Source organism: Liolophura sinensis, chromosome 13 (genome assembly GCF_032854445.1).
Source record: "Liolophura sinensis isolate JHLJ2023 chromosome 13, CUHK_Ljap_v2, whole genome shotgun sequence".
Lineage (NCBI taxonomy): Eukaryota > Metazoa > Mollusca > Polyplacophora > Chitonida > Chitonidae > Liolophura > Liolophura sinensis.
This window is the reverse complement of record NC_088307.1, coordinates 12326922-12352704: the sequence shown is the minus strand read 5'-3', so window position 1 is coordinate 12352704 and position 25783 is coordinate 12326922. Positions and strand designations below refer to the sequence as shown.

At 40.7% G+C, this 25783-nt stretch overlaps 1 protein-coding gene across 1 annotated transcript; it reads left to right on the top strand.

Moving 5' to 3' along the window:
- Positions 1 to 7861: 7861 nt before the first annotated feature.
- LOC135480869 (mucin-2-like) lies at positions 7862 to 21325 on the top strand. The gene is made up of 2 exons (XM_064760799.1): positions 7862 to 7921; positions 18395 to 21325. The coding sequence occupies exons 1-2, from the start codon at positions 7862 to 7864 to the stop codon at positions 21323 to 21325; spliced, it is 2991 nt and encodes a 996-aa protein (XP_064616869.1).
- The last annotated feature ends 4458 nt before the right edge of the window (positions 21326 to 25783 follow it).

The window sequence follows — 25783 nt, the reverse complement described above, 5'->3', positions numbered from 1 at the left end:
GGCGTATCAGTCCAGTTTCACAATCATCAGACCTAAAGCCATTTCTAATAACAGTATGATTTCGACCTTTTCTTGGACCTTTTCTAAGATTGATGTCCTGGAAAGTTATGCAGTCTCTAATAACACACAGTTTACGACTCTCAGCTTCTACAAAATGCACATTGGTCACTTCCAGAGATTTGCCCTTAATGACACGACCTTAAAGTATGCGGATTTTCAGTACATTACCATTGACCAACTCGACTGTGGGACCATTGAGCAACTTAAGGACACTGTCGCAGTTCGACTGACCTTTAAACCAGTGAATGTGACATGCAACAACAACATCTGCTGGATGTTCCATCCCAAGAGAACGGAGTATCTTCGTCTGGTTTTCAAGGACGTTCGTTGTTCTACATCGCTAGCAAACGTCACTTCCGGTTTGGGATCGCTGGCAGATATGCCTATTGAAAATCTCCCGTTTGACTGTGGTAACTATGACTACACGGCTAACTTCACCTGTAGCAGATCATCCCGATCGTGGGGACGTGACGTCATAAAGGCTGGTGAGTCAGGAAAATACAGTTTTTCTCCTCGGTTTATAACACGTGACAAAATATGACTAATTTTCAGTTGTGATTGTCAGCTGTGAAATAATTCTTGCTGACAACACGGAAACAATGTCGAAATTTCTCAATAATTGGTGTACAGTTAAATCATAAAAGACTACAGGAAAGAGAGAGAAAAAAAACAGAGCAATGACGATAGTGTGGTAGTTGGCAAATGGTCACAGGTACACGTATTACCGATGGGATGCGACCTTCTGTGAACTTACCTCAGTTGGATTTTTGTCTTGACTGTCCGTGAATATGTTTACAAAGTACCAACGTACACCTTCCCTATCACAACAGCTTAAGCAGAAATAGGTAAAAGAAATGCAGAGATGTTACTTTTGCAATTTATTAGACTTTTTTTCGAAAACAACTAATGTCGTGCTGCTGCCTATATATCCACAACGTAAAATATCATCTTATGCGCCTTTTTTTCACCTACGAGAAATGACTGATAACACCAGTTTGTTTCATAGAAGAAATGACCTGTGTCACTATGTTTTATTTACAATACAACAACAAATTCTTTGTATGGTGTCCCATAAAATAAATTTCCTACAATAGATACATAAATATTGTAAGCAAAATTATTTGAAACACATACATACACTGTAAATGTGTGAGAATTACTTTAAATTAACACGAACTAATACACGAACTTTTCAGATATTGTTCTAATGTTGTAACTCTGTTTACGAATTTTTGTTCACACATTACCTCTCGGAAAATATTTATTTTCTTATTTAATTGATTGGAGTTTTTCGTCACATTTCAGAATATTTCACTTTTACGACGGCGCCCAGCATTATGCTGGGTGGAAACCGAACAGATCATTCTATTCGCTGAAAAGTAGGTGGCTTTGTAATGTTTTCAAAATTTTTCGAATGTGGTCGAGAGTTAATTGTTACATATTTTAGTTTGCCCAGTGAATTAGCCAAACCATATGTGTCAAGGGCGAGAGAAGGGAAAAAAACTTGTCATTCCTAAACATCATATTCTTGGTTTGTCTCATTATTACCATGCAATGTAGGTGCAGATGAGGGATATCACAGAGGAACTTAGAGACGGGTGAAAAAATATCACTTAGATAGGAGAGGATATAAATGATACAGGAGCAACAAAACACAATATGCAGAGGGAAATTCTTGTTGAGAAGGGGAGACCCTTAGATCCGTGTTAAACACAGTGCATTGAACTCTGTACCAACTACAACAGACTATACTAGAACTTCATCGTGATAAAATTAGCTGAACTGAGTCTTGAAATTATTCCTTTGACCACGTTTGACGAGTGTCAGTTCGAAACTGGGACAGAAATCGCACTTGATGATCCGAATTGCTTCACAACACCATTAACCTTTCTTCAAGAGCCAAGTTCATGTGAAGTCTGTGGTCGCACAAAAGAATTTTGACACCATAATGGTAAGCTTTACTCAGGCGATCAATAACTTACGCATTTACAACTAGACGACGGCTCTCACAAAGGAAACGCCCTCTTATATACCTTAATACAAAAACCGGTATACTCGCGATACAAGTCTTTTTAGCAGACGACATCGGTAACGCCAACGCCCCACTAACTCAGCTTAGCTGTGAACTCTCTGACCTGTTTCGCTCTACTGTCGTTAGCGGCGTTTGTAATTCAATTCTAAAGACTTTTATTTTGTCTCTTATCCTTGTTCACCGTGCGTGAAATATATTAGAGTTCTATATTTGATCGACTTTTTGAATTACATTTACCAGTTTGTGTAAGTCTTTCGATGCAGACATTAATATAATTAAAGACATACAGCATAGTGTGTGACATAGTGTGATACCTGGACAATTGTCACATATATTGCAGGTGAAATACGGTATTTTCAAGAACAGTTACGCCCAATAATATTGCAATTAACATCACTGCATTTTTTCACCTAATTCTGCTTAAGCCATGGTGCTCGGGGTGTGTGTGGGTAATTTGAAATGTATTTATGCATTTACATGAACAGTTAGAATAAGACCCTAACTGAGTTAAATTGACAAGAGGCAGTATTTCACCGGTTATCTGTGGCCATTTACCCGCTGTCACACTATCGTCGTTGCTCTGGTTTTTCTCTCTGTGCTGTACGTCTTAACCATATTTTGTCTGTTTACCACAGCCAGGGTATTATTCTAAAGTCATGTAAATGCTTAAATAGTTATAAATTACACACCCTCTACCAACGCGGCTTAAGCGGAATTAGAAATTAGTATGGTGCTAGCGGGGAGGTTAAAATGCTACTATTTAAGCTTTTATATGAACAGTTGGAATAAAACTCCAACTCAGGTAAATCGACAAGAGACCGTCTTTCACCGGTTACGTGTGACCATCTGCCAGCTACCATAAACAAGAAATACATCAACTGTGGTGTCATTTGAATGCAATTACCTACCGTAGATACGAAAATACCCGCCCCTATACAACCACTCTCTCAACAGGTAACGATAAGAAAGTCACTACAACAAATGTTTTGAACTAAAACGGTCAGCCGTAATATTAGTGGAAAATCCCAGAGTTCGGCGTGCCACACCAATAAAAAAAATCAACCAAATACCTCAAGTTTTGAAGTATTTTCGAAGACAACTGGTCCTCTGTTTTTGTTATTTTTTTCAAGTTGAAGAGACGCAGAGTGATACTCTTGTAAAAGGAAAAAATGTTGTCACCACCCTGGTATCTAACGAACTTTATCTACTAAATTTATTCTCAAATTTCATTGATATATATATTTACATTTACGATAATAAGATTATGATGGTACACTGCTGTTTCATAAATATTTTAATTATTTCATTGTCAGTTTAATTCCCAGGTCCGCCATTTAAAATGCTAATAAATCGCTTTTATTTTCAGTTGTCCTTGGCATACCACTGATGACCTTCGCGTGGTTAACACGACTAAGCGGAACTGACGGATAACCTGGCGAGAAACGGAGAGGTTTTCATGTCCACACGAATTACAACTCTTGATCGTAATAGTTGACATAAAGAAGAGGGCTTATAGTGCTACAGATACCTAATAGTGCTTACTTACTGCTGTTGTTTTCGCATTTCTCTTGTTTTGTAGAAACTCAAATATGGCAATCTTTTCCACACTTGGGTAAAGTGAGAATGCTGTAATGGCCACCTAGCCAACCCTCCAATCCATTCTGAAGCAATACTGATGAAAATGCGGCTTTATTCATCGGGCCGACGTCGATATATCAGCTGTACGATGCACACGATCCGTTTTTGATTCTGCCGGATCTTCTTTCAGAGATCAGTCGGTAAGGTCACTCGACCAAGTTTGAACTTTGATATGCAATTCATGCCTGGAATATCCACTGTCTGCCCGGCATCATTGAAAACTGATGACCGCTTCTCTCTTGTGCGTTACCGGCTTTATTTCTTATTTGTATAATTTCTTACATACCTTTGTCTTTGGGAGCTAGTGTTAAACGTTGTTTTGGAAATGGATTTTGCGATTATCGACTTGGAACGCCCTTTACGGACTACGTGTGGTATATGAATGTCGGACATGACGCTTATATTCAATCTGTTTTTTCTTTAGACAAAAACAAGGTATTTGTCATTCCGTGTACTTTTGCGTCGTTGAAATTGAGCTGATCATCCACTGCACTCAAATGCCAAGCTCAAAATAGCGTTTCCTTATTTGCTCAAATGCTCCAAATATATACAGAAAGCAATGAAAAGAATAGATCGGCTGTTCTACTGATCAATGGGACTACGCCATGTGCATCACATTCCTTAACTTTTGCTGAATTATCATTCACGTTTGTTCCATGTGCATTTCTAAGGTTACTTGGAAGCCAGAATTGTGATATTTTAATAAGGCTACCCAATTTTTGTGGCCAATATTTATGCGTCAATGGCTCATTAATATGTGCAAGAGCTATCATTGTCTCGTCTGTAGTAACTCTCGCGAGAATGCGATTGCCAGCTAGTCGAAGAATAGGTCATTCAGGTGCGCCATTGGCTTTCCTCGGTCAGACCGACCACGTGACTCGGAAACTCTCGTTAACAGTCGGTGCTCTAATATTACAGATCTCGCGTCATAATGTGTGAAAAGCTAACCACGCACCCAGCTTGCATTGGTCTGGTGCATTGCATACCCAGAGAAAACTGGTCGGTGTAGCATCAGTATGGCCTTGAGTTGTCGGGACGTGATATAGGGTTTAGAGGTTCGGCATGTTGAAGTAAACCAGTATTATACGTTACACACGCGTCCGAAATTTACTTCCAAACTGAAGAGTGCTGGAGCTCTGATTGGACGATATTGCCACACCAACAGTTTAGGTTGTTCACACACCATAAATGTCTCCACTGTTAGTTTCCACCTAGTTAAAGTATATCAGAATTTTGTCCGTTTCTGAAAAAGGTTCTTTTCCCGAGGATTACTACCCCCCTCCCCCCGCCCCCTTGAGGTTATCAGAGATATCACTTCAACTGCAACACATCACGCTATGGGCTAATTTCTCTTTTATATGTTATACGGAGGAGCACAATGTGTATGTGACTGTACCGCGTGAGAGTTTAGGAGATTGTAGTTGATAAATTTAAGCAAGTTTACGCAAAGCAGCGCTCTCATATAACCTATAACATCGTAGCTGTTCAAGGGCTTGTCACAAGGACACGGAAGCCGAAATCAATACGACGGAGTTATGATTCAGGGGGGACAACTTCCTGTAGACAAGTTAATAAAACTTGGTGAACGTCAAGACACATATTCAAATCTAACGCCATCGGTCTATATCCGAAGCGTTCTCACTTAATTATCATTTGTCTGTTTTATAGGAAGTGTAAGACATTACTCAAAATTATATCGCTTATTTCACTGGAACTGCGTCTAGAGACGTGTTGGGTAATTCTACTAACAGACTGTCATTAATCGAAGTGATATTTCATCGTTTATGTTTAACCATATGTGAACAATCCAGCAAATCGCTGTGTTGATTTAACTCCGCTTTCTATACGCTGTTTTCTGTATTAAACAGCCATGAACATATAGTTAATGTGAGAATATTTAAATATTTATTGATTTGTAGTATACAGATTGTTCATGCAATTTGCAAACAACTGGGTACATGTACTAAACTCTTACAACATGGAATGCTATATATATGTTTGCTTTCATTACTTCCAATATGTAGTATATGAACGTTGGGGCTATTAGAATCATTATGTAAATGTAGCCAATGCCAATACAGATGCAAAATGTTAAACGTGTTTATTTAGCAAAATGTTAAAACCATTTGTATTTACTGTGCTCAAAAAAGTTATCTGTTTAGTTATGTGTTCATGAGAGAAAGGTTAATAATTTGTATTTATGTCATCCCAAACTTTGAACCGTCACAATCAAACTGGATGGGCGCTAACATACTGTACACAACTCATAATCGTCATTCTTCGAATATATACGGCACAGAGAGAAAAAAAGTGTGACAGCCCGCAAATGGTCGCACGCAACCGGTGAAATACGGAACCTGGTCAATTTACCTCAGTTAAGGTTTTATTCTAGCTGTTCATGTAAATGCACAAATAATAGCAAATTACACGCGCCCTAGCACTATGGCTTAAGCAGAATTAGGTGAAAAGAATGAAGTGATGTTAACTACAATTTATTAGACGTCACTGGTATAGATTTACACAAATTGTTGTGTTATCACATTTCAAATACAATGACATCAAAAAAACCCGCAAAGTGACAACGCTTCGGGAATGCTTAGTCTACCTGAAGATTTATTTATTTGACTGGTGTTTTACGCCGTACTCAAGAATATTTCACTTATACCACGGCGACCAGCATTATGGTGGGTGGAAACTACCTGAAGAATCCTGGTTTAAGCAGGAATACAATATAATTAAGACGTGCAGCATAACGAGAACAACCAGAGCAGCGACTGCAGTGTGATAGCTGGCAAACGGTCCGGATTGGTTTACACGTAACCAGTGAAATACGGCCCCTTGTTTATTTACCTCAAATTCTAGCTGTTCATGTAAATGCATAAATAATAGCAAATTACACGCACCATATCACCGTGGCTTAAGCAGAATAAGGGACATAAAATGTAGTGATGTAGCAATTTATTAGACGTCATGTAGTGATTTAGTGATGTAGCAATTTATTAGACGTCATGTAGTGATGTAGTGATGTAGCAATTTTTTAGACGTCACTGGCCTAGGATTACTCCAAATACTTTGTCGTCATCACATTTAACATACAATAACATTAAAATAATGCAAAGGGACCAGGCCTCGAAGAGGCTCAGCTCACCAGCAGGATCCTGGTTAAAGCAAGAATACAATGTAATTAAGACGTGCAGCATAGAGAGAAAAAACAGATCAGCGACGGCAGTATGGCAGCTGGCAAATGGTCACACGTAACCGTTGAAATACGGCCCCTTGTCAATTTACCTCAGTTAGGGTTTTATTCTAACTGTTCATGTAATGCCTAAACAGTAGCAAATTATAACACCCTCTTAAAAATGCGATTTAACATTACCCGAGACACCCATTACGTGTGACCATTTGCCAACTGTCACATTGCTGTCGCTGTGCTGGTTTACTCTCTCTCTGCTGTATTCATTTTATATCATGTGCTGTCAACAGTTTTCAACAGGAGAGGGGACACAAGACCTTTTCCAGTCATGCAACTTTCAGCAGTATCATAGATCCACTGTGACGACTTTATTGAACACGATGAAAGTAAAACCGCTATCCACGGAACAGGCCTGGCAAATATCAACTTCGCAGTGACTTTCATAAATAATTTAGGAACATTTTTTTTGATTTGCCAAAGACGTTCCAATCACACGTAAAACAGGCCGTGTAAAACAAATCTTAGGTACGCTGTTTATCAACATTTAGTGAATCGACTCTGGTACACCAGCTGTGAGTTCAGTTCCGGTTTTGACTAGGAAGTTCCAGTTTCCCTTGGTCTTACGTTTACTGGCCTTCATGGCAATGAGCAGTCTAACCGTCACTGAAGCCGGCTTGCCTTCTGACAATATAAACCTGTACGTCGAATAGTTTGTAATTAACTTTCCAATGGTTGGACGGGGGGGGGGGGGGGGGGGGGATTATGCGTACACTCCGGTTTCCTATACCAATGAAACTGATCGCCATCTTATATTTTATTTATTTATTTCATTGGAGTTTGATTCAAGAATATTTCACATATACGAAGGCAGCCGGCAATATGGTGAGAGAAAACCAGACATCGGTGAGAAGCCCCTGGGCACGTTAACCACAGTGGCCATGGAGGCCACGGAGGCCACGGAGGCCACGGAGGCCACGGATACAACCTTCAGAATGACGGTAAACAACACTACAATGAACACACTCTGTAGTCAGAACTGTTTTGGTCTTGACGGATACCTTATGTGTGAGTTTTGTGGGTCGGAGAGATGAAACCAAAAAACCGGGCAAAATATTTTAGATGGCATTTATTCTGAGGAATGAAATTCCAGAGCCAAGAGCTCGATTCGAACAACACGTCACCTTATTGCTTTCCTAATATACTGATTGGTGCTTACCGCCGCGCTCAAGAATTTCTACCTTGTGTAACAACGGTCAGCTTCCTAGATGGTGAAAACCGGAGTGCTTGATGATAAGCCAACCCCCCCCCCTCCCCCCCAAAAAAACAAGCAACATCAATGGTCAAACGCCCTATCGACGGCCGCCGTTTTGCATTATCATATCACAAAGGTGCTGCCTTTATAAAGGTGAGCTCCAATCCCCTCATATTTACGGTGGTGTCAAGAACAAAAAGATTCTATATTGAAGGAATAGCGATGCCACATGACATTGTAATCATCTTAGACCAAGGAGTACAAAGATTATCCCAAGTTTATACAAAGGACAGGTATAAACGATTTTGAGGTCTAAGACATTCCAAATGTTATCCAGGTCTGTTACAACTCGTCCTTATCGTTGTATGAATAATCTATGCGTCGAAACTGACATTCGTATACCAGTTGCCAAAACGAATTCTCAAACCACGTGTTACACAAACCCCCAAGTAATTTTGAAGTTTTAAGAAAGCACAAAACACACGAAATTTTTAACGGAATCGTGCAAGCGGCAAAACTTTTCAGTGATGATGGAAACAGGTATGTTCTAAGGGAATGATAGTCACCTGGAATCAGTATTCAAAACGTGTACCATGCCAGTGTATAAGATGTCGATAATAAAATATGTATCTCAGTTGAGCTTTGATTGCGCCTGTTCATATATCTAATGTGGCGATATCTTTCAACACGATGAATACAGATCCCCAATTCCCGGGTTAAGCGGAAATAGAGACGTCATGCTCATTGCATTGACTGTCCCTCAATAATCTCTGGAAGTATCGACTTGGAAATAAGAAAAAGGTCGTACAGGTGTAATGCAATTGAGCGTTGTGCAGTGTTGTTTTACCGCATTTTTTCTTCAGAAGTCTACGCCACTGCAAATTTGAAAAATGGGATAACAAATCTCCAAGGGATATACAGCGTGTGTCACCGACCCGCGGTTCCTTGTACAGCGAATTTAGGAGTCGATATGGTCGATGCCACTGTCTCTTTAGCAGAGAGGTCGAAACCAGATGAAGTCGGTTGTCCCAACGAGAGCGGTGTTTCACTGAACAAAACTTCGCAATGTGAGCTAAGCTAAGCACCAAGATAAATCTCATATCTCTGAATAAACTTGCACCTCCAGTGAGACATCAATTTTTTGCCCACATGTGCGCGAAAGTAAATAAGTATCCCGAAATTTAAACACGCCACTTGTCTGGGATTTACAAAAGATCAGCCAAATCCCCTCCCGCGCGTGGTCTACTCGATTATCCAGTGATTCTGGGGTATCCCACTCTCTAAGTTACGCTTCATATCTTTGTCGTAATCGTGGTAATGGGTTGAGGTAGTCGGACTGCCCCTATTCCTAAAGACTTAGTGGTCAGTTGAGAGACCTTGGCCACGGGTCATTGTCCGATGTTAAGTGGCCAGCCATAACTTGTCACACGACCCAGGTATGCCTGACTTCTAACAGAAGCGGATGAATCCCTCTCCCGCCCATCAAGCCCCCCCCCCTCCCCCCCACCTCCAATGGCTTACCACCACTTGAATCGCTCAATATCTGTTGAATTGTGACTCCAGACGAGCTTTGTTTACCTCACACTTGTTCCTAACTCGTCAGGCTCTTCGCTTTTGTTTATTTTTCGTCTAGGCTCGTGTCAAGGTTTTGTATAACCATATAGGCTCTTGCCCTAGGGAGAATAGATGTATTGCATACTATAGACAGTGTACTTGGATTTTTGTATGTAAGGTAACGATGAAAAATATGACCATCGCTGCCACCTCTCCCTTCGAACTGCAACTAAGCGGAATGCTTTCCTTTTTGTTTTTAGGGGAATGCGCCTTTCTTCTTAAGGCCTTATCAGACTTAAGCCGATAAAAACTGAGACCTGGCAAATTTTTTGACAGATATAGAGTATATTGTGCTAAACAAAAGTGTTGCCAAAACTGATGTATACGAGCTTAAGACCTCGTTTTTTTTTTTTTTTGGTTTTTTTTTTGGGACTGGAAATCATGGCGTTGGAGAGCAACGCCAATCGTGTCACACCACGTGCATGGAATAAATCTAATCGATGAATAAATAAACACATCCATGAAAAGGAAAAATTTTGATGGTGACTCCAGCATATATCTTTGCGCAATATATCCAACTTGTTGGGGCCAAGATAAATACATCTCAAATGAAACAAACATGACTTGTTTACTTTGGCCTCTTTGACAAAACCAGCGCAACGCGGTTTTAAGTTGAGGATAAACAGTGCTGTATTTGGCGTTGCGGTTCTCTGTGTGCCGTTGTTGGCTCTCGAGATTTAGGCTTGGTGAGCAGCAGCCAGCTAGCGAGGCTGTGTGCTGCCGATGTAACTTAGGGTATTTCGACGCGCCTTAAACTCTTGTGGTCAGCTTTTTCCATACCCTGTCTTAAAGATAGCCCGCAAAGACTGTTTGTTTTACGTCGCTATACGAAGGTGACGAGGACGGTATAAAGACCAGTCTGTCAGACATTTTGTCAAAATCTCCAAGACGTTCCGATTTGGGAGGAGTACGATATATCGACAATAATTACGCACAGGTAAGTGTTTACCTGTAGGTTGATTGCTGAAGAAATTACCTGTTGACTAGCCCACGGGTGTGTTAGCATTGGATGAAGCCAACGAGGGTAGGGTTCCTGCCCTTAAAGGCCTGGAAGGGAAACGAATTCGGCCAGTACTGACATCTCGTATTGTTTGACTTCATTGTTTTACCATCGTGAGGAAACTCAGGTATTTTTGAAGAAAGGTGTGCTTTATCTACCCACACAGGACCTGACTCCGAATAACTCGAGACTCTGTTTTGCCGTGTTTTAAACATAGACCCTTTATTTCAGGTATATTTTATAGTTTCTGTTGATTTGTCTGATGATAGACACAATCAAAAGTAAATATTTAGCAAAAAAACGGTCACGGTGCTCGTGCAAGATGGGCCATATCCTAAGGAGTAAATATATAATCTTTTCTCCGAAATGGGATAAGCATTGCCAGTCCTTGCGTGTTTTCAATTCCCCTTTCTGTGTGATGACAGTAGGGGCTGGTTTCATGCAGCATACGTCGTGCTAAGTAGCCTTAAGCTAAGTTCATTTTATATCTGTATAGTATAGGTCGTCATGTTCTTTAAGGGCAAACTTAGCTAAGTGAGCTTCATGAAACTGGCCCCTGGATTACTACCATGGCTTAATTTATGACATCTTTATGATTGTGCTAAGTAGCCTTAAGCTAAGTTCACTCTATATCTGTATAGTATAGGTCGTCATGGTCTTTAAGGGCAAACTTAGCTAAGTGAAACCGGCCCCTGGATTACCACCATGAAGTGCTAATTGTGCTGATTCATAAAGATTATGACATCTTTATGAATCAGCACAAATGCTGTGGAATATCCGTCACTATGCATGTTTTAAGATCCAGGGCACTGGCATAAGGGTTTAGGTTTACCTGAGGCGTGTATATTACATATTTTGATTAACAGCAACTTAAACGGTATAAAACCAGCATGGTACGGATTAAGATACGGAATGCTACCGCGCGTTTGCCACCCTTCTTCGGTTGACGACATGTATACAAATGTCGTATTTGACGCTGAAAATAGAGTGAGTGAGTGCTTGGGGTTTAACGTCGTACTTAACACTTTTTCAGTCATATGAGGACGAAGGAATCCTTAGCGTGCATGTAATGTGCCTCCTTGTTGCAGGACGGATTTCCACCGCCTTTTTATTTAGGGCTCTTTCACTGAGACGCCTTACCGAAGGCAAGTAAGTGGCCCCGCCCGAGCCATTATACTGATACGGGTCTACCAGTCGTTGCACTATCCTTTTCATGCTGAACGCCAAGCGTGGAAGTTGCAACTCCCTCTTTTAAGGTCTTAGGTGTGACTCGAACCAGGATTGACTCTGGATCTACAGCTCCAGAAGCAGACGCTCTACCAACTGTGAAAATAGATACCATATAGCTATCACCCTAGTCTACAAATCGGGACATGTTGTTTTCTTTAATATTATCTATGGACGATTGCAACTGACACACATATATTGATTATGGACAACTTATATACTAAGCATGATACTTGATTTGCATACTTGATTTCATTCATTCGCCTAGAACATGCTTTGCGTATTTTTCAACATCATCGAAAACTGTTGACTGCTTCTCTTTGTAGGAATATGTCTTAATTTCGTACTTTCTTAGAATCTTGGTCGTTTGTGTTCATTTTGGATGACGGCTGGTATACAAATGTTTTGAGTCTTCAGTTAACGACTTTCAAATCTTGAATGCATCAATTTGATTGGACTGTAGATTCTTCCGAAGCAAAATACCGACATACCGAGAGCCGGTCTACCCTATGGTCTACCTGGGAGATAAGGGTTCGTGTGCTGGACGTGACTGATTGTCAGCTAGGAGAACTGACCAGCTATGCGAGGCTCTCTAGGTAGAGAAGGCATGAAAATATCAACATCGCCAAGATGTCTGAGGCTTGCAAATTTAGTGATAATAAGGGACTAAGATGCTGTAACAGGCATATTTTCCGTATGGCTACCTTATAAATGGCCTCTTGTCTTTAGGAGGAGTATTTGTTCAAACATTGACTATGTGACAGTTATGTACGAGGCGTAACACTGTAAAACCGTGTGGATTTCTCATGCCGTTTTCCTCTGCGTCAAATATTTCTAAATCGGAAAATGATGTCATGTTTTGAACTTGTTATTTAGGCTGTGGCTAATTGCAAAAAAAAGAACCTTTACGCGAAATTTACAATGTCACGAATAATAGTGTAATAAAATGACATTTTCGATGTTCATGTAATAACAACCCTACACAGCAGGGACAAAACCTAATGTTCTGTTCTTCTCATTCAAACTTTAAAATCTTGATAGAAGCTCATATACTATCATTATTATTGTTCATTTAGCTTAATATAACACTGGTTGGATATTCCCAATTCAAAACTATATTATCCAAGAGGAGGGTTTTGAAGCTTTTATTTCTTTTTAGAATAATTCAAATCTGCCTTTGTGGCTCTGCCAATGCTCGGTGAAGCGGGACTCGCTGATGTATTTTGTAACAGCAATAAAATTAATTCTGCATAAATACAATGATTGCAGCATGGAGAGTAGAAGTTGCAGAGTTGCGTCGACAGTATGATTGTTGGGAAATGATCAGACATGACCCGTGAAGTCAGGCATAATTCGTCTACAACATTCTTTGTGTCTTTCCATCTTCAGTGAAAACTCTTGACTGCATTTCTTGGCATGAATCTGTCTAAAATTCTAACTAAGTTATTCGGTGATTGGTGTTGAACATTGCTTTGTAGCCTTGCGATTATTGACCCGGATTTGCTGGTATTTGAATGCCTGGTTTGGGGCCTAGATTCATTTTTAACCTTCCTCAGTCAGGGTCTATTAAAACTATTCATGTAAATACCGGTACTTAAATAACAACATCTTACACGCCCACTTTCGCCACGCCTTTAGCAGAATAAGTTAAATACAGTGCTGTTGTATTTTAACCAGTTCTCGGTGTGAAGACAATTGATTTCGCTGGCAACACCCATTCCCAAACGGATGAAATTCTAAACCGGCAGTCATAACCCGGGGAAACGCCACGTTGGCTGAGGTTATGCGCCCTTGACATGTTGTATCCATCTAACGTGTTCACCTCCGTTTGGCATGTTTAATTCGCCAGCCACGAACCAAGGCCTGTGTCGGGTTCAAGACAAGGCCTTGCCTCTCACAATGAACTTCGTTGAGGGTAAATTATTTGTATAAAACGGACACAAGGAAGGTATTGATGGCTGTCAATATAAAACACTGCAGTACAGAGGATACAACCGATGCCAGGGCATCGACAACAGTATGATATTTTGCAAATGGTCACACGTCACTGTTGAAGTACGGCGTCGTGTTAAATTCATCTCAATTTAAAGGTTTTCTAACCATTTATATAAATGTTAAAATAATCGCCAATTACACGACCCCTAGCACCGTGGCTGAAACAAAATTAGGTAAAAGATATGCTGTGATGTTAATGCGAATATTTTAGATATCACTTGTCTAGAATTACTCAAAATACCGCACTGTCACTACATTTAATATACAAACTTTATCGATCTTTATCGAAATTCATTTAGGTGATCGTATACTGATTCAAAACAAAAACGTAAACTACGCTTCCTTTTACCTTTACCCTTAGTTGAAATTTCCATTGTTGAATGTCTCAAATAGACGATTGCGTAAGCTGCAATGCTAGACTTTATCGTGGAAATAATCTTTGGTATTTGAATCATTTAATAATCAATATATTTATTTATCTGTTTATTTGATTGGTATTTATTGCCGTATTCACCATAACGACAACGGTAAAGTTCAACGATGGAGTAAACCATATCCGTGACATTCATTAGCGGCTGACTTGAAACGGCAACCGCGACAGCTGGATTTGAGCTTTCTACCTCGCCATTCAAGTACTATCCGTTTGCGACGAAATCAATGTTTATCCTATTGAGTTAACTGGCCACGTTGGATATATGAACACTTGTAATCAAAGCGCAAGTGAGATACATATGCTGGTATCGACAACGTATATACCGGTATGGTACACGATTTGAATACTGATTTCACTTAGTCGCCTAGATCATGCCTTGCGTCTTTGCAATATAACTGGAAACTGTTGACTTCTCCTCTTTGTATAATCCGTCCTATTTTCGTACTTTATATACTTTCTTAGTTCTTTGGTGGTTTGTGTTAAACGTCGTTTTGGGAATTGATCTTGCGATTATTGACCTGGAACGTCCACCTTGTTTGAGGGTCGGAATGCGAATATCTGTTTCCACGCAAAGATTCAAAAGCCCCTAACTAACCTAAGTAGAACCAGCACATGTATGTGGTGGACATATTCATTTCTGAAACAGTTCATGGGCATAAGGTGCTGACTTTATTTCCTAACTGAAAGAATAGTGTTGTAGGAATTTCTTAGTAACTCTTGAAGAAAAACTGGCTGTATTAGAGATCAATTTTGACGATTTATAAGGCAAAATGAATTCATATATTGATGTGAGAGACCATAGGTCACTTTTACAAAGTTACAATGGAGTCACGCAGCTTTGTGAAGACGCACTCCACACTCTCCAGCGATGGAACGTGCACGCAAGTGACATTTCCCGCAATATATATGTAAGGAGGCTGATGGAAGGAAAACTGGGATGACATTGATTTTCACTCACCTTAGAATTGTAACGGCCGTGAATCTGAGGTTGTACAAACCTCTGTAAGGATGTTGTGATGAAGTGCACTCCGTAAAACTTGGCAACTGGGGGTTGTGCGGGGAAGAAGGGATCTATGCGTAGAAACAAACATTCGTATACCAGCCGTCAACCGAGATGGACGTTCCGGGTCAGTAATCGCAAGGCCAGTTCCCAAAGCGACGTTAAAGGCAAAAACTACACTAACATGAAGTATATGTCAGATTAAAGCCCAATAAACACTGTCTTTGAAAGTAGTTCGATTTATTTTTTAGATTTTTTTTTTGGATCAAGTAAATTGCATTTGAAACTTTGGTTCTACGGCGACCTTTTCTGAATAGAATGGGACCAATGATGTGAGATCAGTATTTTGACACTTGACACACACACTACTAGATATAATCAATCAAAAGGCACACACATACAGAAATTTGAACGCATTCACCCAATGAACCATGAAACGCCCTTTTTTGTCAAAAATATGGATATGACGTCACCAATATCATGTGGGTCCCAACAGATCACAGCAGAATAAATCGATTTTTTTTTTCAGGACAGTTTTTAATGGTCTTTCGTCTGATTTATACTTCATTTTAGTACGTTCCTTGTCTTTAACACAAAGTACCAAAAACTAAGAAAGTATGTAAAGTATGAAAATAGGACGGAATTATAAGAAGATAAGCAGTCAACAGTTTTCAGTGATGTAAGAAAGATGCAAGGTATGTTGTAGGCGACTGAGTGAAAGGTGTAGATATTACATTAGATTCATTAGATTTTTACACTTCATCATATCATACTGTCAGCTCATCTAAAGATCGGACTGGCCATTGCATAAAAAAAGATTAGTTAGACTAAGCCTAAAATGTAAACTTCATAACTTTACGGGATATTAATTATAGTTTTACCGTAATACTGATCACCATCGTATACGTGAAAATTCTGGAGTGTGGCGGTAAACAACAATCGGATTAAAAAATTTATAAATTATCTTTGACACTCGGAATTGACAGTGAAAGTCACTGTTAAGGAAACTCCATAAACTGACAGTAAAATTCCATGTTGCTTGACCTTACATTCTCGAAGTTTCCATTTTGACATTCCCAGGGTCAAATAATGTCATCAAGGACACTTCGAGGCTAAATACCCATAACGCACGTTCAGACAATGACTGGCGCGTGCTGAGTGTGACTGGCAGTCTATTAATGACGTCATCAGCGTCAGAAGGTCAACAAGAGCGGCCAAAAATATGTTTTAGCGCTGTAGGATACCGAAAATAGTAACTGGATTTTTCTTGTTCTCAGAACTGGCGAATTCTGCTTTCAACCAAAAGCTGGGATATATGTTTCTCATAAACGCGACAGAGCAAATGTAAGGAAATTGGTTTAGGATGTTTCAAAGCGATACCTCTGCTTCAAAAGCACAATGAAAAAACCATAATTTAAGCAATCAAGGTTTGTGGGAGTTTTAAAAAGGTATTTAAATGAACCTGACTCATCGATTTTTTCAATCGTACCCCAATCGTACCCCCAAGTGTAGAAAAAACACAAATAGAAAATAAAGCTGATATATGTAACACCTGAGGGAGGAGCAGACATCAGTGTTTTTCGTTAGTTGCCTATGATGAAATAAATGCCCTTACAAAGATCGCTGCATGGGAGGAAAATGTAAGCTGTTCCCCCAAAACTAGTATCTACTCTCTTAGGGGGGTGGGGGGGGGGGGCACAAGAAATGAGACATGTTAAAAGCACTTTCTATCTCTTATTTATTATTTAAATATGTATTTATCTTAGGTGGAAAATTTGGAATTGGTGATGTAACGGCTGCCTTGTACTTGCATTGCCTTGTAGAGTATTCGTCACACTAATATTTTTCCCCTTTGCGTGTGCCTGGTGTGGGATCAGTGACCCACCGTCATGTGTCTCCTATGTCTCATGCTCACATATTGTCTACATTTTTCTTTGTTGCTGATGCTTAATGTGACATCCCGGAGAGAAATATAATTAAGACGTACAGCATAGAGAATAAAACCAGACAGTGTGACAGTTGGTAAACGGTCACATGTAACTCGTGAAATACGGCCTCTTGTCAATTTTACCTCAGTTAGAGTTTTATTTGAACTGTTCTTGTAAATGTTTAAACAGTAACAAATTACACATCCCCTAGCACTCTAGAAGTTACAACTTCCTCTTTTAAAGTCTTAGGTGTGACTCGATCAAGGACTGATCCTGGATCTACCGGTCTCGAAGCGGACGCTCTAGACCAGAGCAAATCTAGACCAGTGACGTCTAAATTATTGCAGCTGCACCTTTTTTTACCCATGTCTGCGTAACCCATGATGTTAGGGGGTGTAAATTACTACTGTTTAAGTATTTACATGTACGGTTATAAAAAAAAAAAACTCTAACTGAAGTAAATTGGCAAGAGGCCGTATTTGACCAGCAACGCATGGTCATTTGCCAGCTATCACAATGTCGTTGCTGTTCGGTATGTTTTACTCGCTATGCTGTACTATCTTATATTGTATTCCTGACACTGAGACAGTTTCTATGACTTTCCTCTTGCTGCTGTATGAAAACCATCTTAGGATCACCAGGTATTTCCTGTTGCAGGTTCTTGACATTGTGTCATTGGTGTGAAGACTCATCGTGACTTTCCTGTTGCAAATTCGTGATGTGGTATGGGTTATGAGGGAGTTCTTTGTGTATTCTTCGAACGAACATATTTTCTATATTTTTCCTTTTTCACATCCCTTCTGCAACATCAGAGAGATGAAATACAGCCTTGTTACCACTATTTCTGTAACAAATATATTTTATGCTTGTATATGATGTATAGGTATAGGAATTTGGACAAATTTACAATTTTTTATGTGTAATCATTTGTAGCCTATCTCGCTGATCTGGTTTTATCATGTATGCTATATATATTCTTCGAGATTCGAATTGATACATGTGCTATGTTTGGGCTTTTGCAGGTGCTTGGTGTGGCAGTGATGTGGAAGACCGCCTTGTGTCTCGTAGTCATCTTTCAAGTATCTCAGTCTCAGGACGGCTTTTGCCCGGACGTATGCTCATGTACAGATGGGGTGGTGCGTTGTTACTTGTATGACCTTACGCAGTTCCCAAGCGAGCTGCCGGTCAACGCCGAACACCTATCAATCTTCCAGATGGCCATTAATTCCATTCCGCCAAGGGCGTTTGCCGACCTGCCACGACTGCGCCAACTCCGGATATACAACGGCCGGATTGGCAGAATCAGCCCATGTGCTTTCTATGGCGTCAACGGTCTGGAAAGTCTTTCCATATTCAACGTAGAACTCGGTACAATCGACAAGTACGCCTTCAGCGATCTCACCGACGTCGGCGAGTTCAACATTTACACGTCGAACATTGTGAACGTCGACAGCTACGCGTTCTACAACGTCAACAGCATTCGCTCCTTCAACGTTCACACGAACAACATTACTGTGATCAACAGCCATGCCTTCTACGATGTTAGCAGAGTGGAATCGTTTTTCCTGTACGGAAACAACGTCAGTACACTGAGGAATTCCGCCTTCGCAAACTCTCAGATATCCTCCATGAACATGCATACGAATTCCATAGAGAACCTCGAATGCGGGACAATTGATTCTTTGAAAGCTAACATTTCGTCGTCGTTCCAGTTCTACTCCAACCAGCTGTTCTGTGGTTGCAATATTGCCTGGTTGCTACAAGAGGAAACCAAACTACTATTGTTGGATGATCGAGGACCTCTGAGGTGCTTCGGGCCCTCCGGTTTCACAACTATTAACAATATACTTGACTTAAACGCCAACATGTTACCGTGTGATGGACAGGCTAGCAGACAACAAGCTGCACGGTGCAGTCCGCCAAGAGTTGTCGGACCTGCTCCGGTATGTGGTTTGTCAAATGGCCAACCTTTGCCTCCGGACTTCATACCCGAGCCAACTACAGGGAGAGAGCGACAACAGACTAGGCCGCAACCGCCCTGGCGTAGAACCACAGTAAGACGTGTGACTACGACCACAACTCCAACAACAACAACAACACCGACGACTACGACCTCCACAACGACCACTACCACTCCCGTACCAACGACAACTACAACAACTACAACAACTACAACACCTGCACCAACCACTACAACTACAACACCTGCACCAACCACTACAACTACAACACCAGCGCCCACAACAACAACAACTACAACGCCTGCACCAACTACTACAACGACCACAACGACTACAACTACCACCACGACTACGCCGGCTCCCACTACGACTGCAACAACAACAACAACACCTGCACCGACGACAACCACAACACCCCCATCAACCACAACTACATCTGCTCCAACTACGACAGTAACAACAACGACAACCACACCTACTCCAACGACAACCACTACAACGCCTTCAACAACAACGCCAACTACACCCACACCTACTACTACAGTGACGACAACTACTCCTACACCAACGACTCCAACAACACCAACAACACCAACAACTCCAACAACACCCACCACTCCAACCACGACACCAAGTTCTGCTACAACCACTACCACAGAAACGTCCACGACATCAACTATATCTACCACAGAAAATTCTTCTCCTAGCTCTTCAACAACAACGACTGAGAGACGCCGCCCAACTCAGCCTGCCGGGGCAAGACAAAGGCCAGCGACTCCACCAGGCACCAGAGCCGGTGCCTCCGAGAGGGTGTCAGGTCAAACTGTTACCAGGGCACCAGGCACACCTAGACAACAATCCACTGTTCCCAGGGCACCCCCAAGCCCAGCCACCCTGTCCAATGTGCAGACGATAACCACAACACCATCAGCTCAACGCGCACGGACAAATGCAACTACCCCACCTTCGACGTCCACATCTCCTGTAAACATCACAAATTCTCAAGAAGCAAACTCAACGACCTCTACGCCATTGATTACAAACACGACTGCTTCAACAACAACGCCAGCTTCGAGCGGTAACCAAACCCTGACCAACTCAACGACGCTAAGCACAACGACTGAAAATCCTTCGGAGTCGAATTTTACTACCAATCCTGCATCATGGAATGCATCTACAACAGACTCTTCTCAAAACACAACAGGGGAGTGGTCAACAACAGTGAATTCCACCTCATCGTCAGCTGTGACTAACCAAACGCTCTCGACGCCAAATGGAACAGAGGCTTCCCAAGCACCCAGAACGAACTCGACAACATCACTACCGGGCTTTGATAATGCCACAACACAAGAGACCGGCTGGACGTCTTCAAACGATTCCATCACAACTGAGTCAAACAACAACACTGCATCGACTCTAGAAGCCCTTCAAGAGACCACTGTCACACTGCAGGAGATTATATCCCGCCAGTCGTCTTCTGGAACAACTTGGACACAGACGGCGACTAGTGAAGACTACACGACTTGGCAAACCACAGATTCATCGTCTATAACAGCCGGAGAGACGACGCAAAGTGCCCCACGCCTGGGATCCAGTCGACGACCCCAGGAGAGTAACAACCCGCGGGCTCGGGGAAATAGCTCGTCGGACCCAGACAATAACCAGGTGGGTCAGGAAGACCCTCACGAAATCGAAGGCAACAGTCCGCACATCAAAGGTGAAGTAAACGAACGCATTTCCAAGTCCAAGAGCGTCAACAGCACTAATTCTACACGCGAGGAAAGCAGTTTAAAAGTGACGAAAGCACCGGACGACTTGAAGGAGGTAACCCTTGACTCCAAATATTCCACGAGTGCGCTGGAGTCATCTTCTGCGGATTATTCCACTTCTGTCGTCACAACCGATGATTACTTATCGTCACAAGTTACTACTCTCGAGGAAAATCTAGAACATCTTAAAAATGAGACTGTAACATTGAAACCAAAGCAGTGAACGGATTTCAGAGAGACAAAACTCGAGATGGCTGTGACCACAAAATTACTAATCGGGATGAAAATGTGTATAGATGTATGTGGTGTATGCGAACAGCCCTATGAGGTCTTTGAGGTATCATCTTCCTGCTGAACCAGGAAGGCGTTGGCTCCTGGTGATGGTGGCCATAGAGACGAAGTCCCAGGAATGGAGGACAAATGTGATTGATTACTAGTTTTTTTCCACCTGTAAATTCCTGCCAGTTCGCATGAATGAAATGTGATGTTGCTCACAGAATCCACTATCAAAAATTATTTTTTCGTGCTATGCAAGCAATACTTACTGGCCAAACGGAGGAGTGGTGATGGATATTTTGTTTAAATACTGACAGACTACAGAGCCATGATAATCTATTTTACCCTCTCTCTCCCTTTGCTTTATGATTACTCATTAAAAACCAACTTTCTCCACAACTTTGTCAAGTATCGATTCATTGCTCCATATGGTATTATTAAAGATAAAACCACATTTTCCATAGATCTTGTGTAACATAAATATTCTGAAAATGACAAGGTAGAACGTGTGAGTATAAATGATTTTATCGTATGATATATGCTATATTTACTTCTTAGTTTTTGCTTTCATGTGTGGCAATATGACTCTCTAGGAACCAAATGGCCTTAACTGTTACAATCAGCTGCAATCTGATACCAAGCAGTTAAACGTGTAGTCGAAACGTTTCGGAAGAGTTGTTTTGTGGTGAAGGTACATTTAGCCTAGATTTGGTGATCACGTTGAAAGCTATTAGTGTACAATGTGAACTATTTGCGCAAAGAAAATGAATCTGGACATAATATGTTAAGGAATTTAATTTTCATCAACACATTTTCACTTCTGCTATGATGAAACGGCTCACGTACTCTCGCGTAGTCTGAATAGTATCTGTCTTAGATTTTGTGCCATTTTGTACAAACGGATTGTCAATTAAATAATTTTCGTCACATGTCAAACATTTGCATGTCAGCCTCTTTCGCCCTTGCCCTTTGTTTCTCTACATTAGGCTGGTATGTTTAAAACACAACAGGTGCAAATGAACAAAAAGTGTTGCTACGCTTTGTTCCCATTCATCTAACATATTTTTATAGGTGTGAATCCTTTTCAATGAACAACACACTGTACGCTAATAAATGACATATTTGTATGTTTTTATTATTTTTTTAGATGTAGTCAATGTTTATTTTATTGAAGTATAGCCAGTGATATTTTACAATTATCAGTTTCTCATTGTGAAATGAGAAGAATGAGAATAAATGACGTTTGATTGTATATAATTCTTATTGATTCTTACGTAATTCTTAGACTGATTTTAGGAAATATGTACAGATGAACTTGTCCTAGATTATAAAACGTTCTGTGGTACTCCTTAATACTCTAGACACAACTGGAAATGTTGATTGATTTCCCCTTTTTAAAGTATTAAATATAAAATATGATTTTTTGTGACCGAATAACAAAATTCAAAGTTTAAATATTTTCCTAAATAATACAATATTCGCTTTTTGAGAATAAAGCTTTATGTAACTGAATGTTTTGGGCTTTTTTGTTTATCTGATTTTTATCATATGAAATGCAGTGCGGCGCACGAGTCACTTTTTATCGACTGTTGAGAAGTGTGCACAATAGGCCAATTTTCATCAGGCATTGAGAAGTGTGCGCAATTGGTCGATTTTCATCAGGTGTTGAGAGGTGTGCGCAAATAGTAACTTTTCATAATCTGTTGAGCAGTGTGTCATACGGGTAAACAATGTGCCACATGGGTTACTTTGTATCGACTGTCACACAGTGTGCCACATGAGTTACTTAATATCGACTGTCACACAGTGTGCCAAATAAGTTATTTTGTATCGACTGTCACACAGTGTGCCACATGAGTTAATTAATATCGACTGTCACACAGTGTGCCACATGAGTTACTTAAAATCGACTGTCATACAGTGTGCCACATGAGTTAATTAATATCGACTGTCACACAGTGTTCCACATGAGTTACTTAATATCGACTGTCACTCAGTGTGCCACATGAGTTACTTAATATCGACTGTCACACAGTGTGCCAAATAAGTTACTTTGTACTGACTGTCACACAGTGTGCCACATGAGTTAATTAATATCGACTCTCACACAGTGTGCCACATGAGTTAGTTAATATCGACTGTCACACAGTGTGCCACATGAGGTACAATTTATCAACTGTCACACAGTGTTCCACATGAGTTACTATTTATCGACTGTCACACAGTGTGCCACATGAGTTACTATTTATCGACTCTCACACAGTGTACCGCATGGATAACTTTGTATCGACTGTCATACAGTGTACCACGTGGGTAACTCTTTATCAACTGTCAGAAAGTGTACCAAGTGGGTAACAGTTTATCGAATGTGAAACAGTGTACCACGTGGGTAACTTTTTATCGACTTTCACACAGGTACAATGTACCATACGCGTAACTTTTTATCGACTCTCACACAGTGTACCACATGGGTATTTTCATCAACTTTTACACACTATACCACATGGGTAACTTCTAATCGACTGTCACAAATGTACATTGTACCACATGGGTAACTTTTTATCGACTGTCACACAGTGTGCCACATGAGTTACTTTTTTATCGACAGTTAAACAGTGTAACACGTGGGTAACTTTTGATCGACTGTCACACAGTGTACCACGTGGGTAACTCTTTATCAACTGTTAGACAGTGTACCACATGGGTAACAGTTTATCGACTGTGACACAGTGTACCACATTGGTAACTTTTTATCGACCGTCACACAGTGTGCCACACTGGTAACTTCTAATCGACTATCACACATGTACAGTGTACCACATGGGTAACTTCTAATCGACTCTCACACATGTACAATGTACCATATGGGTAACTCTTTATCGACTCTCACACAGTGTACCACATGGGTAACTTTTTATCGACTGTCATACAGTGTGCCACATGAGTTACTTTTTATCGACTCCCACACAGTGTACCACTTGGATAACATTTTATCGACTGTCACACAGTGTACCACATGGGTAACTTTGTATCGACTGTCATACAGTGTACCACGTGGGTAACTCTTTATCAACTGTTAGACAGTGTATACCAAGTGGGTAACGGTTTATCGACTGTGACACAGTGTACAACATGGGTAACTTTTTATCGACTGTCACAAAGTGTGCCACATGGGTATTTTTCATCAACTTTTACACAGTGTACCACATTGGTAACTTCTAATCGACTATCACACATGTACAGTGTACCACATGGGTAACTTTTAATTGACTGTCACACATGTATCATGTACCACATGGGTAACTTTTAATCGACTGTCACACATGTACATTGTACCACATGGGCAACATTTTATCGACTGTCACACATGTACAATGTACCATACGCGTAACTTTTTATCGACTCTCACACAGTGTACCACATGTGTATTTTCATCAGCTTTTACACAGTGTACCACATTGGTAACTTCTAATCGACTGTCACACATGTACAATGTACCACATGGGTAATTTTTATCGATCCTCACACAGTGTACCACATGGGTATTTTCATCAACTTTTACACAGTGTACCACATGGGTAACTTCTAATCGACTGTCACACATGTAAAATGTACCACATGGATAACTCTTATCGACTCTCACACAGTGTACCACATGGGTATTTTCATCAACTTTTACACAGTGTACCACATGGGTAACTTCTAATCGACGGTCACACATGTACATGGCTTTACACCAGCTGTCCATCTACTTGAGAATTTTTAGATGGGAGTTTTTACTACATATATTGTTGTCTACGTGATATACAACACCAATTTTCAATACCATAGGTACGCTGACTATAGAAGTGAGTAGACGTATTTCTTCGAAAGGAGCTATGTAACTGTGTTGTTCCGTTGTTGTTAAGAGAAGAAACGGGGACAGTCTCGTTGTTGACCTTAGCAGTTCGCCAGGGCTACCACTCCTGAAACTTCTCCTTAAGCTTGGGGTACTTGATAGAGATATTCATGGGTGTTTCGGTGGCAATATGAAGCAAATAGCTGGAAAAAATGGGATTAAAGAGGCTCAAAAATTGTGTTGTCTAGGAACATGCATATAAGGAATAAGCATCACCAGACCTCTCTAAAGGGAAGCAAATCTTCCAACCCATGGAAGATTAGTGCCCTCTGCCTACTTGGTCATTCACGGTAACCTGGTTTGTCATATAACTCCCTGACATTTCCAGATAAATCACGTGTTGTTATTAATACAGGTAAACGCTGTTTATCCACGAGGCACCGTGGGATGTGGTGCCCATATTTGTACCACACATTCGATGTGTGTGTGTATATACGGTGTTTTCTTGTGGCGGTCCATATCACAGACGTATCATGCCAAAGACACCAGACATGACGCGCCACCCAG